Source organism: Puma concolor, chromosome D2 (assembly GCF_028749965.1).
Source record: "Puma concolor isolate L17-30 chromosome D2, mPumCon1.1.hap2, whole genome shotgun sequence".
Taxonomy (NCBI): Eukaryota; Metazoa; Chordata; class Mammalia; order Carnivora; family Felidae; genus Puma; species Puma concolor.
The window spans coordinates 29343167-29360475 of NC_141677.1; the positions used below are offsets into that span (position 1 = coordinate 29343167).

Here is a 17309-nt window from a genome sequence, read left to right on the forward strand (position 1 = left end):
CAAGTAAAAATCACCTTCTCAGGTCAATCAAGACTATGAGGGGAAAAAAAGCTTTTTCCCTGATTTTAAACAAGAGTACTTGCATTTTCATTTTGCATCAAGCTCTACAATTATGTTGCCATCCCCAACTATGTATGTGGGTGACTGTGCATGTGTATCTGTTTGCTTTTGCATCTAAAAGAATAAAACAACTTTATATCTGAAAAGTTAATTTATCTATAATTTTATACTTTATAGATTAAAATAAACTTATATGCAATTTTATTTGTATGTATAAATATGAGAATAATTTTAATGGTTTATAGATCATGGGAGAAGGAAATCCGATAAAATACTATCTTTTGAGTTTCTTATAATTGCTAAATTCCCTTAAAAACTCTTTAACTAGGGATGCCTGAGTGGCTCAGTCAATTAACCATCTGACTTCAGCTCAGGTCATGATCTCGCTGTCCATGAGTTTGAGCCCTGCATCGGGCTCTGTACTGACAGCTCAGAGCCTGGAGCCGGCTTCAGATTCTATGTCTCCCTCTTTCTGTTCTTCCCCTGCTCACACTCTGTCTCTCTCTCTCTCTCTCTCTCTCTCTCTCTCTCTAAAAAGTAAACAAACATTAGAAAAAAATCTTTAATTAAAAATGTATTATATGCTTTCTGGGTTCATGCTTTTCTTATATAATTTTCTATTTCTTACGCTTTGTCGTAATTTTCCATAAAATTTTTTTTTAAAATACTAGAAATTTAAAAAAGAGATATTATATGCCAAAATTGAAGACATTCTAGCTTCAGAAGCAGGACATGACATTACTAACATGTTCTTATTAACAAAGTCTGCTTTACAACTTTGATCTCTTGACAGGCAAGAGACTTTTGGTCAGGAGCCAAAGTTATCAAATATTAAGATATGAAGATACATCAAATGTGCAGAAGGAGCCTTAAAACTCATTAACTAATTTTAGCACATTTCAATTATTCACATAAATTACTTATACTGAACAATCCTAAATCTTCAACTTCATACCCCAAAGTCATATGATTTGTAACTAATAATTTTCAAAATGTACTCTCATAATTCTTGAACTATTCCATTTATAAAGAAGATGAACAAAATATTGTATATATATTATATATATATATATTATAAATCATTTTATTTAGCTCTATTACTTAAGGGGGCTTCATGATCAATATATGGTTGACAATGTCTTCAATGCTTTCTTGTTCATTTTAAAAACAGCAATAATTTGAGTGTAAAAACTGGCATATGTACTCCATAGATGGATGTAGAAAAATACATATGAACTGAATATATCACATATGAATATATATGAAATGAAACCAAAAGGATCTTGAAACAAATACTTTTGCATTTGTCTAAATTTAGACAACATTTATAATATTCCTAAGAGGTAGGTCAAACTGCAAAAAATTATACAAGTATATCATTTGTGAAAAAGCTTAGGAGCCAAAGTGACAAACTACAGGCACTCTACACCTTCAAAACTGAACCCTGATTCCTGCAGCATTCACTTTATCTAATACTATCTAAATTCCAATTTTGTTATTCACCAATGTAATCCTGAACAACCTTCCCATTTTTTCATCTTCCTTTTATTGATGTGCAACTCCAGTTTCTTTTCTCTAATCCTGACTCCCTTCTTCAACTAATATTTAAATACTTCCTCAAATAAAACAATTATATATTTTTGGATCTCATCCCTAGAAATTCCTATTTCAAAGCTGTACTCTGTGAGTAGAACCCATTCAGAAAGCCAAACCATGTAAAATCATGTACTCATTTGTAAATTATTACATTTGTACACAGAAAGAACCTCAGTACATACCCATTGTAAGGGGTTGGTGGAAAACCAGTTACTTACATTGTTCATGTACTCTGAAAGCAGGTCCTGGAGAGCCTGACGAATGGCATTGCATTCTGCGATAATCCGTTCCCGATGGAAATCTCTTGTGCAGGAAGAGTCAGCCAACAGTGCAGCCCCACTGATAATGGCTTCAAGACGTTTTTCTAGTGATGGTCTTATTTCTTCCTCAGTCACTGTGAGTGGATCCAAGATAATTAAATTCTAAAGGAAGAACACATTTGGATGATTAGAACTCTATGGCATTCTGTTTTTAAGAAAAATAAATATTATTTCATTTTCTCATTTAGAATTCAGATGTGATAATAAAGAGAATTTTACTTCCATGCATAACTCTATGTAGCAATTATTATTCAAGTGAGTGACAAAAATTGTGCAATTATTAACATCAAGTCTAGTGTCAGACAGACCAGTATCCAAATCTTGCCTTTCCCACTGACCTATAGTGTGAACCCAATCATGTGTCCTTCACACTCCGAACCTCACCTTTCTGATCTGTAAAACTAGAATATGAATGTTGCTTGTCTCATAAACTGTTGTAAAAATTATGACAAGACTTAATATAGTGCATGGCACATATTAACTATTATTTACAGTAGTCACCTTAATATTGAACTTCATTGTTTACATAATATTTTAACATATATCATCTCATCCTGACAACACTAGAAAGAGCTGGGCAGTAAAGATACTGGTAACCACACACTTAAACTTGTGAGAAGTCAGGCTGAAACTATCTTACTCAAGGTCATTAGGCAAATAAACAGTGAAGTTCAGATTAATATCCAAGTTGTATAATATTCAATATTCAATATTATTTTCATCATGCCTCACTGTAAATCATATACTCTAATTAGCCTCAACACTAACATATCAAAGAGAATTCTGAATTTAATTATTAATTTAAAAGTAAAACTCTGTCTTCCATTTGATCTATTATAACTTCCAGCTATTTCCCACTACTGGAACCTGACATGGTATTTTTAATGTTTCCATTAGATATAAGTCTTCAGGCAATAGAAGCCAAGATAATCTACAGCCTATGAAGAAATGATGGAGGGTATGTGGCTCTAAAGGTTCTTTTATTAAAATATATCAAGAGGGGAATCCTTTCAAAGGTTTAAGCATAATGTGATAATTGGAGAAAGAACTAATATCAAATAAAAGCTCTCTGAAGAACCCTTAACATAAAATGAAATCATACAATGATCTTCAAGATGTGCATGCACATGTGAGTATACATACACACATACACAAACACACCCAATGGTCAGACGGTCTAATCTTACATTATGTAAACACCCCCCCCCACACACACACACAGGTGTATGCATATTATGTGTATGTAATCTTACATTGATCCTTGTCCTATATTATGTTATGATGAATCATTGGGATATGATGTCAGATAAAATTTTTAAAACCACAAAGCTAGGGCCAAGCTAGGAAGAGAAAATTATAACAGAAAAGGAAACATTTCAAAACAATTAGAAAGAAAGAAAAATTAGTAGTCACCAGTGTTTGTACACTATTGCTTTTCTTGATGATTCACATTTTGGATACCCCATGTATGCCCGTCATTTGTAACTGGAGATTGTGTCTGTCTCGTAGACTTGTTGTATATAATTCACTGTATAATGTTCACATATTATATAATATAAAATACAACTACAACATATATTTTATAAAACTGGTTAAATGTCTTAAAATTATTCAGAAGAATTCTTCCTTTCATGATTCTATTCGATTCCTATTTTTCTATTGTGTTACTGAGTCTCTCCATTTTTCTCTTTCAGATGGACAAAAAATGAAAAAAAATTGAAAGGAAATTAATTTTACAAATACCAAATTTAACATTTTCTTTATCCATGCATATAATTGAAATAACCTCACCATAGGCTTGGCCATATGTCAAGAATTCATTTACATCTAAATCTACCGCCTTACTTCATTTGCAAATTTTGCCATGTCTTTCTTTGGCTCACTATTTTATTATTTTTTAATATGAAATTTATTGTCAAATTGGTTTCCGTACAACACCCAGTGCTCATCCCAACAGGTGCCCTCGACAATACCCATCACCCACCCTCCTCTCCCTCCCACCCCCCATCAACCCTCAGTTTGTTCTCAGTTATTAAGAGTCTCTTATGTTTTGGCTCCCTCCCTCTCTAACTTTTTTTTCCTTCCTCTCCCCCATGGGCTTCTGTTAAGTTTCTCAGGATCCACATAATAGTGAAAACATATGGTATCTGTCTTTTTTTTTTTAATACATGAAATTTATTGTCAAATTGGTTTCCATACAACACCCAGTGCATATCCCAAAAGGTGCCCTCGACAATACCCATCACCCACCCTCCTCTCTCTCCCACCCCCCATCAACCCTCAGTTTGTTCTCAGTTTTTAACAGTCTCTTATGTTTTGGCTCTCTCCCACTCTAACCTCTTTTTTTTTTTTTCCTTCCCTTCCCCCATGGGTTTCTGTTAAGTTTCTTAGGATCCACATAAGAGTGAAACCATATGGTATCTGTCTTTCTCTGTATGGCTTATTTCACTTAGCATCACACTCTCCAGTTCCATCCACGTTGCTACAAAAGGCCATATTTCATTCTTTCTCATTGCCACGTAGTATTCCATTGTGTATATAAACCACAATTTCTTTATCCATTCATCAGTTGATGGACATTTAGGCTCTTTCCATAATTTGGCTATTGTTGAGAGTGCTGCTATAAACATTGGGGTACAAGTGCCCCTATGCATCAGTACTCGTGTCCCTTGGATAAACTCCTAGCAGTGCTATTGCTGGGTCATAGGGTAGGTCTATTTTTAATTTTCTGAGGAACCTCCACACTGCTTTCCAGAGCGGCTGCACCAATTTGCATTCCCACCAACAGTGCAAGAGGGTTCCCGTTTCTCCACATCCTCTCCAGCATCTATAGTCTCCTGATTTGTTCATTTTGGCCACTCTGACTGCCGTGAGGTGATATCTGAGTGTGGTTTTGATTTGTATTTCCCTGATAAGGAGCGACGTTGAACATCTTTTCATGTGCCTGTTGGCCATCCGGATGTCTTCTTTAGACAAGTGTCTATTCATGTTTTCTGCCCATTTCTTCACTGGGTTATTTGTTTTTCGGGTGTGGAGTTTGGTGACCTCTTTATAGATTTTGGATCCTAGCCCTTTGTCCGATATGTCATTTGCAAATATCTTTTCCCATTCCGTTGGTTGCCTTTTAGTTTTGTTGGTTGTTTCCTTTGCTGTGCAGAAGCTTTTTACCTTCATAAGGTCCCAGTAATTCACTTTTGCTTTTAATTCCCTTGCCTTTGGGGATGTGTCGAGTAAGAGATTGCTACGGCTGAGGACAGAGAGGTCTTTTCGTGCTTTCTCCTCTAAGGTTTTGATGGTTTCCTGTCTCACATTCAGGTCCTTTATCCATTTTGAGTTTATTTTTGTGAATGGTGTGAGAAAGTGGTCTAGTTTCACCCTTCTGCATGTTGCTGTCCATTTGTTAAAGAGACTGTCTTTTTTCCATTGGATGTTCTTTCCTGCTTTGTCAAAGATGAGTTGGCCATACGTTTGTGGGTCTAGTTCTGGGGTTTCTATTCTATACCATTGGTCTATGTGTCTGCTTTTGTGCCAATACCATGCTGTCTTCATGATTACAGCTTTGTAGTAGAGGCTGAAGTCTGGGATTGTGATGCCTCCTGCTTTGGTCTTCTTCTTCAAAATTACTTTGGCTATTTGGGGCCTTTTGTGGTTCTGTATGAATTTTAGGATTGCTTGTTCTAGTTTCGAGAAGAATGCTGGTGCAATTTTGATTGGGATTGCATTGAATGTGTAGATAGCTTTGGGTAGTATTGACATTTTGACAATATTTATTCTTCCAATCCATGAGCAGGGAATGTCTTTCCATTTCTTTATATCTTCTTCAATTACCTTCATAAGCTTTCTATAGTTTTCAGCATACAGATCTTTTACATCTTTGGTTAGATTTATTCCTAGGTATTTTATGCTTCTTGGTGCAATTGAGAATGGGATCAGTTTCTTTATTTGTCTTTCTGTTGCTTCATTGTTAGTGTATAAGAATGCAACTGATTTCTGTACATTGATTTTGTATCCTGCAACTTTGCTCAATTCATGTATCAGTTCTAGCAGACTTTTGGTGGAGTCTATCGGATTTTCCATGTATAATATCATGTCATCTGCAAAAAGTGAAAGCTTCACTTCATCTTTGCCAATTTTGATGCCTTTGATTTCCTTTTGTTGTCTGATTGTTGATGCTAGAACTTCCAGCACTATGTTAAACAACAGCGGTGAGAGTGGGCATCCCTGTCGTGTTCCTGATCTCAGGGAAAAAGCTCTCAGTTTTTCCCCGTTGAGGATGATGTTAGCTGTGGGCTTTTCATAAATGGCTTTTATGATCTTTAAGTATGTTCCTTCTATCCCGACTTTCTCAAGGGTTTTTATTAAGAAAGGGTGATGAATTTTCTCAAAGGCCTTTTCTGCTTCGATTGACAGGATCATATGGTTCTTCTCTTTTTTTTTTTGTTAATGTGATGTATCACGTTGATTGATTTGCGAATGTTGAACCACCCCTGCATCCCGGGAATGAATCCCACTTGATCATGGTGAATAATTATTTTTATATGCCGTTGAATTCGATTTGCTAGTATCTTATTGAGAATTTTTGCATTCATATTCATCAGGGATATTGGCCTGTAGTTCTCTTTTTTTACTGGTTCTCTGTCTGGTTTAGGAATCAAAGTAATACTGGCTTCATAGAATGAGTCTGGAAGTTTTCCTTCCCTTCCTATTTCTTGGAACAGGTTGAGAAGGATAGGTATTATCTCTGCTTTAAGCGTCTGGTAGAACTCCCCTGGGAAGCCATCTGGTCCTGGACTCTTATTTGTTGGGAGATTTTTGATAACCGATTCAATTTCTTCGCTGGTTATGGGTCTGTTCAAGCTTTCTATTTCCTCCTGATTGAGTTTTGGAAGAGTGTGGGTATTTAGGAATTTGTCCATTTCTTCCAGGTTGTCCAATTTGTTGGCATATAATTTTTCATAGTATTCCCTGATAATTGTTTGTATCTCTGAGGGATTGGTTGTAATAATTCCATTTTCATTCATGATTTTATCTATTTGGGTCATCTCCCTTTTCTTTTTGAGAAGCCTGGCTAGAGGTTTGTCAATTTTGTTTATTTTTTCAAAAAACCAACTCTTGGTTTCGTTGATCTGCTCTACAGTTTTTTTAGATTCTATATTGTTTATTTCTGCTCTGATCTTTATTATTTCTCTTCTTCTGCTGGGTTTAGGCTGCCTTTGCTGTTCTGCTTCTATTGTCTTTAGGTGTGCTGTTAGATTTTGTATTTGGGATTTTTCTTGTTTCTTGAGATAGGCCTGGATTGCAATGTCTTTTCCTCTCAAGACTGCCTTCGCTGCGTCCCAAAGCGTTTGGATTGTTGTATTTTCATTTTCGTTTGTTTCCATATATTTTTTAATTTCTTCTCTAATTGCCTGGTTGACCCACTCATTCGTTAGTAGGGTGTTCTTTAACCTCCATGCTTTTGGAGGTTTTCCAGACTTTTTCCTGTGATTGATTTCAAGCTTCATAGCATTGTGGTCTGAAAGTATGCATGGTATGATTTCAATTCTTGTAAACTTATGAAGGGCTGTTTTGTGACCCAGTATATGATCTATCTTGGAGAATGTTCCATGTGCACTCGAGAAGAAAGTATATTCTTTTGCTTTGGGATGCAGAGTTCTAAATAGATCTGTCAAGTCCATCTGATCCAATGTCTCATTCAGGGCCCTTGTTTCTTTATTGACCGTGCATCTAGATGATCTATCCATTTCTGTAAGTGGGGTGTTAAAGTCCCCTGCAATTACCACATTCTTATCAATAAGGTTGCTTATGTTTATGAATAATTGTTTTATATATTTGGGGGCTCTGGTATTCAGCACATAGACAATTATAATTGTTAGCTCTTCCTGATGGATAGACCCTGTAATTATTATATAATGCCCCTCTTCATCTCTTGTTACAGCCTTTAATTTAAAGTCTAGTTTGTCTGATATAAGTATGGCTACTCCAGCTTTCTTTTGGCTTCCAGTAGCATGATAAATAGTTCTCCATCCCCTCACTCTCAATCTAAAGGTGTCCTCAGATCTAAAATGAGTCTCTTGTAGGCAGCAAATACATGGGTCTTGTTTTTTTATCCATTCTGATACCCTATGTCTTTTGGTTGGCGCATTTAATCCATTTACATTCAGTGTTATTATAGAAAGATATGGGTTTAGAGTCATTGTGATATCTGTATGATGTATGTTTTATGCTTGTAGTGATGTCTCTTGTACTTTGTCTCACATGATCCCCCTTAGGATCTCTTGTAGGGCTGGTTTAGTGGTGACAAATTCCTTCAGTTTTTGTTTGGGAAGACCTTTATCTCTCCTTCTATTCTAAATGACAGACTTGCTGGATAAAGGATTCTCAGCTGCATGTTTTTTCTGTCTAGCACACTGAAAATCTCGTGCCAATTCTTTCTGGCCTGCCAAGTTTCAAAAGAGAGATCAGTCACGAGTCTTATAGGTCTCCCTTTATATGTGAGTGCACGTTCATCCCTTGCTGCTTTCAGAATTTTCTCTTTATCCTTGTATTTTGCCAGTTTCACTATGATATGTTGTGCAGAAGATCGATTCAAGTTACGTCTGAAGGGAGTTCTCTGTGCCTCTTGGATTTCAATGCCTTTTTCCTTCCCCACTTCAGGGAAGTTCTCAGCTATTATTTCTTCAAGTACCCCTTCAGCACCTTTCCCTCTCTCTTCCTCCTCTGGGATACCAATTATGCGTATATTATTTCTTTTTAGTGTATCACTTAGTTCTCTAATTTTCCCCTCATACTCCTGGATTTTTTTATCTCTCTTTCTCTCAGCTTCCTCTTTTTCCATAACTTTATCTTCTAGTTCACCTATTCTCTCCTCTGCCTCTTCAATCTGAGCTGTCGTCGTTTCCATTTTGTTTTGCATTTCGTTTAAAGCGCTTTTCAGCTCCTCGTGACTGTTCCTTAGTCCCTTGATCTCTGTAGCAAGAGATTCTCTGCTGTCAGCTATACTGTTTTCAAGCCCAGCGATTAACTTTATGACTATTATTCTAAATTCACTCTCTGTTATATTGTTTAAATCCTTTTTGATCAATTCATTGGCTGTTGTTATTTCCTGGAGATTCTTCTGAGGGGAATTCTTCCGTTTGGTCATTTTGGATAGTCCCTGGAGTGGTGAGGACCTGCAGGGCACTTCCCCTGTGCTGTGGTGTATAACTGGAGTTGGTGGGCGGGGCCGCAGTCAGTCCTGATGTCTGCCCCCAGCCCACCGCTGGGCCCACAGTCAGACTGGTGTGTGCCTTCTCTTCCCCTCTCCTAGGGGCAGGATTCACTGTGGGGTGGCGTGGCCCGTCTGGGCTACTTGCACACTGCCAGGCTTGTGATGCTGGGGATCTGGCGTATTAGCTGGGGTGGATAGGCAAGGTGCATGGGGGCAGGAGGGGCAGGCTTAGCTTGCTTCTCCTTAGGTGATCCACTTCAGGAGGGGCCCTGTGGCAGCAGGAGGGAGTCAGATCCGCTGCCGGAGGTTTGGCTCCGCAGAAGCACAGAGTTGAGTGTTTGTGCGGAGGGAGCAAGTTCCCTGGCAGGAACTGGTTCCCTTTGGGATTTTGGCTGGGGGATGGGAGGGGGAGATGGCGCTGGCGAGCGCCTTTGTTCCCCACCAAACTGAGCTCTGTCATATGGGGGCTCAGCAGCTCTCCTTCCCTTTGTCCTCCAGCCTTCCTGCTTTCTGAGCAGAGCTGTTAACTTATGACCTCCCAGACGCTAAGTCGAGCTTGCTGTGGGAACACACTCCATCTGTCCGGCCCCTCCGCTTTTGCAAGCCAGACTCAGGGGCTCTGCTTGGCCGGCGAGCCACCCCTCCGCCCTGGCTCCCTCCCGCCAGTCCATGGAGCGCGCACCGCCTCACCGCCCTTCCTACCCTCTTCCGTGGGCCTCTCGTCTGCTCTTGGCTCCAGAGACTCCGTTCTGCTAATCCTCTGGCGGTTTTCTGGGTTATTTAGGCAGGTGTAGGTGGAATCTAAGTGATCAGCAGGATGCGGGGAGCCCAGCGTCCTCCTACGCCGCCATCTTCTTCCCAACTGGTATCTGTCTTTCTGTGTGTGACTTATGTCACTTACCATAACACTCTCCAGTTCCATCCACGTTGCTACAAAAGGCCATATTTCATTCTTTCTCACTGTCAAGTAGTATTCCATTGTGTATATAAACCACAATTTCTTTATCCATTCATCAGTTGGTGGACATTTAGGCTCTTTCCATAATTTGGCTATTGTTGAAAGTGCTGCTATAAACATTGGGGTATAAGTGCCCCTATGCATCAGCACTCCTGTATCCCTTGGGTAAATTCCTAGCAGTGCTATTACTGGGTCATAGGGTAGATCTATTTTTAATTTTTTGAGGAACCTCCACACTGCTTTCCAGAGCGGCTGCACCAGTTTGCATTCCCACCAACAGTGCCAAAGGGTTCCCGTTTCTCCACATTCTCTCCAGCATCTATAGTCTCTAAATTTGTTCATTTTAGCCACTCTGACTGGCATGAGGTGGTATCTGAGTGTGGTTTTGATTTGTATTTCCCTGATGAGGAGCGACATGGAGCATCTTTTCATGTGCCTGTTGGCCATCTGGATGTCTTCTTTAGAGAAGTGTCTATTCATGTTTCTGCCCATTTCTTCACTGGATTATTTGTTTTTCAGGTGTGGAGTTTGGTGAACTCTTTATAGATTTTGGATACTATCTGGCTCACTATTTTAATACAAACATCCTATTCCAATGTTTCATAACAATTATTAAATCAATTAAAACCTTCTTGAAAATGTCCTTCCAGTGTGATATTGTCATTGAGAAAATACACTGAGGACAACAGAATTGCTCTTTGCTTGATCAAATGCCATTAGAAGATGTGTTAGAAACAGTAAACATGTCTCTCCAGCTTATAATGATAGGTAAAATTGATTAAATTTCAAATGTGTTTACCTGTAATTATTGCTAGAAGAAACACAAACTTAGATGGCTATGATTTCACGTCGGAAAACATCCCTTCTTACAGGATTAAGTTCACTCTAGTTCCTCTCTACAAGACCATTCCTCAAACTATCCTACCTTCAGATTTTTACCTGCCTGACCTTTAAAGCTGGATTCTTTGATCTCATCCAAACTCAAACCATTGCTTGCTGCACTATCTACTACCCACATGCAGACCTCTTGATTCTGCTTAACTACTGTCCTCCTATTTACATCCCATAAAAATTTTCACTAACCTTGTCATCAAATCAATAAAAAGATGAATTTTTTAATATAACTTGAATGTTCTACAAAGTAGAATGGATATTTGAGACCGACTGAAATAAAAAATCTCTCCTGAACATCAGTAAGATGATGAAATAGATTCTATATCTCACATCCCCGTAGAAACTGATTTTAACAATGACCCATGAACTAGAATACATTTATCAAAGCCTCAGCATACAGCTGAGAGGTTCTAGCACCCCCATGGAGCAAAAACTCAAGCATTGAAGAGGATGAAAAAAAAAACCACTTTCACTTTAACCATGTCAAGGTAGCACAGCTCAGGGTGAAGAGAGACTGCCTTCACCTGCGATTTCTCTCACTGGAAAAAGTGAGCCCTCAGCTTCCCCAAACTTGTGAAAAGGCTATCCAAGAGATGCAAATTCATCTTTCCATGTCAGAACATTGAAAGAATTGGGAAAGCTGAATAATCTAGGAATAACTAAGAGCAGAGAAAAAAAGGCAAGAGCACAAAGCAACCAATACATGGATTTCAGCAAGTGGCAGATCCTACTGGGACTCTAATAAGAACCTTTCCCACAAATCCAATAGGATCTCTACCTACAGATCCTATAACTAGCCAGAATTTACCACCAGCATTCCCTGCACCTCTTCCTGTCCTGTGGCCAACACTCCATGCTCCCCTGCAGACAATGCATGTAAGCTCCTACACACAGCACATAAATATCAGCATCCAGCTGGATCTGCTGGATTAGGAGAAGGTGTGTAACCTTGAAAACTTCAGGGAAATGCCCTAGGGGAGATAAATAGGAGGATCTCAGCACCCAGCCTGGCTTTGCAAATCAAGATAAGGCACACAATCTAAGACTTCTCCCCCAGGAGAATAAGGAGGAATAAAGCAAGTGCATATATAGAAAGAGTCTGGAGACTCCAGTATCTCTGGCCTGGATGACTGGTGAAGCTTTTTCTTTCCTGAAGCCAGTAGTAAAGAAGTGACTCCTTCTTCAAATGTGAAGACAGAATGAAAGGTTTCAAGGAACATGAAAAATCAAGGAAATATGATATCACCAAAGGAACAAAATAAAACTCCAGTAGTTGATCCCAAAGAAATGAAGATTTTCTAATTGCCTAAAAAATAATTCAAAACAATCATCTTTAAAATCTCACCGAGATAAGAGAGAACACAAGTAGACAACTCAATGAAATCAGGAAAAAAATACGAACTAAATGGCAAGTTTGACCAAAAGACAGAAATCGTAAAAAATAACCTAATAGAAACCCTGGAGCTGAATATATGACTGAACTGTAAATCCACAAAAAGGGTTACAGTCTGTAACCTGTTGTAGTCTGTAAGAGCAGACTACAGCATACAGAAGAAAGGATCAATGAATTCAAGGACAAATCATTTGAAATTACCTAGTCATAGGAACAAAAAGAAAAAAAAAATATTTAAAAGAGTGAAGAAAGCTTATAAGTCTTATGGAATACCAACCAAAAAACAAAAATCAATATACACATTATGGGATTCCCAGAAGGAGCAGAGAAGAGAAAGTTTCAGAAATCTTATTTAAAGATATAATGACAAAAACTTTTCACAAATTGGGGAGGGAAATAAACATCTAGATCCATGAAGCACAAAGAACCCCAAGCAAATTGATTAAGCATAAAGAGATCTTCAAAGAGACATATTACAATGAAATTGTCAAAAGTCAAAGGCAAAAGAGAATTTTGAAAGCAGCAAGAGAAAAGTGACCTACCTAATGTAAAGGAGCCCCCCTAAAACTACCATAACATTTCTCAGCAGAAATCTTGCTGGCCAGGAGAAAATGAAATGACATATTTAAAGGGCTGACAGAAAAAGGTGGTGACCACAAATATCATAACTGGCAAAGATGTTATTCAGAAATGAAGAAGAAAAAACACATTTCTGGACTAACAAAAGCTGAAGAAGTTCATCACAAGTAGGCCCACAAGATATGTTAAAGAGAGTTCAAATTGAAACAAAGGATGCTAATTAGTGACATGAAAACATACAAAAGTATAAAACTCACTGATTAAGATAAATATATAATTAAATCCAGAATACTGTAAAATTTTAATGATGGTGGATAAATCACTTATAACTCTAGTATAAGGGTTAAAAAACAAAAGTATTAAGAATAACTACAGCTACAAAAATTTGCTAATGAACACACAACATAAAAGGATGTAATGTGTAACATGAATAACAAAAAAAATGTGAGGAAGAATGAAAGTATACAGTTTTTATAAGTAATCAAAGTTTTTGTCAGTTTAAAATAAACTGTTATTACTATAAAATGTGTTATGTAAGTCTCATGGTAACCATAAAAAATAATCCTGTAGTGGATACACAAAACATAAAGATACTACTACAAAAAACAAACCACCAAATTACAAGAGACGATGAGAAGGAAACAGAAACAAAGGAACTGCAAAATAGAAAAAAAAATAGGCAATACTAAGTCCTTTCCTAACAATAATTAATCTTAAGTGAATTAAATTCTATAATAAAAAGACAAGTAGTGGCTAAATAGATATTAAATTTAAAAAACAACTAAATGCTACATAAAAAACAACTATATGGGCATATATGCTTACATTAGCTGTTAGATCACAGATAGGCTGAAAGTGAAATGTTGTAAAAGGATATTCCATGAAAATGATTATTTTAGTCTACTTCAGTGTATTCACTTTTTCAAATTTTCAAACAACCTTTCTTTTTTCTCTTTAATTCCTTTTCTTTTTCTTGAATGCAGAAAGAGAAAACCTATATTTTTACTTTCAATTTTTATTAAAAATACTTTTATTTAATTTTTTTACTATATTATTTGCTTTTATGTAACTTTTTTTAAATTCTACTTGAGTTCCATCATTTTATTTTAGTCTACTACAGTGTATTCACTTTGTCAAATTTTCAAATGAACTTTTTTCCTTTTTCTTTTTCTTTCTTTTTCTTGGATGCAGAAAAAGAAAAAATTCATTTTTATTTTTAATTTTGATTAAAATATTTTTAATTTTTTTCTACTATATACTTTACTTTTGTGTAAATTTTTTCAAATTCTATTTTACTCCCGTAATCTTATTTTAGTCTACTTCAGTGTACTCATTTTTTAAAATTCTCAAATGATTTCCTTCCCCCCCCTTTTTTTTCCTCTAATCTGTCAAACCACTTTCAACACCCAGACCAAAATACACCTAGGATCTAGCACCATTTATTCGATTTGTGTGTGTATGTGTTTTTAATTTTTTAATTTTAATATTTTTTTTAATTTTATTATTTTTTAATATTAATATATTTTTATTTTTAATTTTTCTACCTCATTAGTTCCATTTCTCTGTTCAAAATGAAAAAACGAAGGAATTCACCCCAAAAGAAAGAACACAAAGAAACGACAGCCAGGGATTTAACCAACACAGATACAAGCAAGATGTCTGAACCAGAATTTAGAATAACGATAATAAGAATACTAGCTGGAGTCAAAAATAGATTAGAATCCCCTTCTGCAGAGATAAAAGAAGTAAAAGCTAGTCAGGATGAAATTAAAAATGCTCTGAGCTGCAATCATGGATGGATGCCGTGGTGGAAAGAACGGATGAGGCAGAACAGAGAATCAGCAATACAGAGGACAAACTTATAGAGAATAATGAAGCACAAAAAAAAGAGGTATATTAAGGCAAAAGAGTACGATTTAAGAATTAGAGAAATCAGTGACTCATTAAAAAGGAACATCAGAATCATAGGGGTCCCAGAAGAGGAAGAGACAGAAATAGGGGTAGAAGGGTTATGTGAGCAAATCATAGCTGAAAATTGTCCTAACCTGGGGAAAGACACAGACATCAAAGTCCAGGAAGCACAGAGGATCCCCATTAGATTCAACAAAAACCAACCATCAACAAGGCATATCATAGTCAAATTCACAACATACTCAGGTAAGGAGAGAATCATGAAAGCAGCAATGGAAAAAAAGTCCCTAACCTACAAGGGAAGACAGATCAGACTTGCAGCAAACCTATCCACAGAAACTTGGCAGGACAGAAAGGAGTGGCAGGATATATTCAGTGTGCTGAATCAAAAAAATATGCAGCCAAGAATTCTTTATCCAGCAAGGCTGTCATTCAAAATAGAAGGAGAGATAAAAAGTTTCCCAGACAAACAAAAATTAAAGGAGTTTGTGACCACTAAACCAGCCCTGCAAGAAATTTTAAGGGGGACCTTCTGAGAGAGAAAAGATGAAAATATATACATATATATATCTCAAAAGCAACAAACATTGGAAAAGACCAGAGAACACCACCAGAAACTCCAACTCTACAAGAAACATAATGGCAATAAATTCATATCTTTCAGTACTCACTCTAAATGTCAATGGAATCAATGCTCCAATCAAAAGACATAGGGTGATAGAATGGATGAGAAAACAAGATCCATCTATATGCTGTTTACAAGAGACCCACTTTAGACCTCAAGACACCTTCAGATTGAAATTAAGGGGACAGAGAACCATCTTTCATGCTAATGGTCAACAAAAGAAGGCCAAAGTAGCCATACTTATATCAGACAATCTAGACTTTAAAACAAAGACTGTATCAAGAGATGCAGAAGGGCATTATATCATAATCAAGGGGTCTATCCACCAAGAATACCTAACAATTGTAAACATTTATGCACCAAATGTGAGAGCACCCAAAGATAAAATTAATCATAAACATAAAGAACAGTAATACCATACCATAATCGATACTAATAGAATAATAGTAGGAGATAGTAACACCATAATAGTAGTAATACCATAATGGTAGGAGACTTCAACACCCCACTCACAGCAATGGACAGACCATCTAATCAAAAAATCAACAAGGAAACAATGGTTTTGAATGACACATTGGACCAAATGGACTTAACAGATATATTCAGAACATTTCATCCTAAAGCAGCAGAATATACATTCTTCTCCAGTGCACATGGAACGTTCTCCAGAACAGACCATATACTGGGACACAAACCAGCCCTAAGTAAGTACAAAAAGATCGAGAACATACCATGCATATTTTCAGACCACAATGCTATGAAACTCGAAATCAACCACAAGAAAAGATTTTGAAAGGTAAGAAATACTTGGAGACTGAAGAACATCCTACCTAAGAATGAATGGGCTAAAGAGGAAATTAAAAAGTATATGGAAGTCAATGGAAATGATAACACCACAACCTAAAAGCTCTGGGACGCAGCAAAGGCAGTCATAAGAGGAAAGTATATAGCAACAGGCCTTCCTAAAGAAGGAAGAAAGATCTCAGATACACAACCTAACCTTATGCCTTAAGGAGCTGGAAAAAGAACAAGTAAAACCCAAAACCAGCAGAAGACAGGAAATAATAAAGATTAGAGCAGAAAATAATGCTATTGAAACCAAAAAAAAAAAAAAAAAATAGAACAGATCAATGAAACCAGAAGCTGGTTCTTTGAAAGAATTAACAAAATTGATAAACCACTAGTCAGTTTGATCAGAAGAAAAAGGAAAGGACCCAAATAAATAAAATCAAGAATGAAAGAGGAGAGATCACAACCAACACAACAGAAATAAAAACAATAATAAGAGAATATTATGAGCAATTCTATGCCAATAAAATGGGCAATCTGGAAGAAATGGACAAATTCCTAGAAACATATACACTACCAAAACTGAAACAGGAAGAAAAAAAAATTTAAAAGACCCATAACCAGTAAAGAAATCAGATTGCTAGTCAAAAATCTGCCAAAAACAAGAGCCCAAGGTCAGATAGCTTTCGAGAGAAATTCTACCAAACACTTAAGGAAGAGTTAATACCTATTCTCAAAAAACAGAAATGGAAGGAAAACTTCCAAACTCTTTCTATGAAGCCAGCATTACCTTGATTCCAAACTAGACAGAGACCCCACTAAAAAGGAGAACTATAGACCAATTTCCCTGATGAACATGGATGCAAAAATCCTCAACAAGATATTAGCCAACTGGATCCAACAATACATTAAAAAAATATTCACCAGGACCAAGTGAGGTTTATACCTGGAATGCAGGCTGGTTCAATAACCAC

At 36.8% G+C, this 17309-nt stretch overlaps 1 protein-coding gene across 5 annotated transcripts in view; it reads right to left on the minus strand.

Moving 5' to 3' along the window:
* Positions 1–17309, minus strand: part of CTNNA3 (catenin alpha 3) — a 1810934-nt gene that overhangs the window by 1265150 nt on the left and 528475 nt on the right. For all 5 annotated transcript variants that reach the window (XM_025917933.2, XM_086679821.1, XM_086679822.1 and 2 more), the window contains one exon: positions 1875–2078. In XM_025917933.2, the coding sequence (XP_025773718.1) occupies positions 1875–2078 (204 nt within the window). The remainder of the gene's footprint in view (positions 1–1874; positions 2079–17309) is intronic.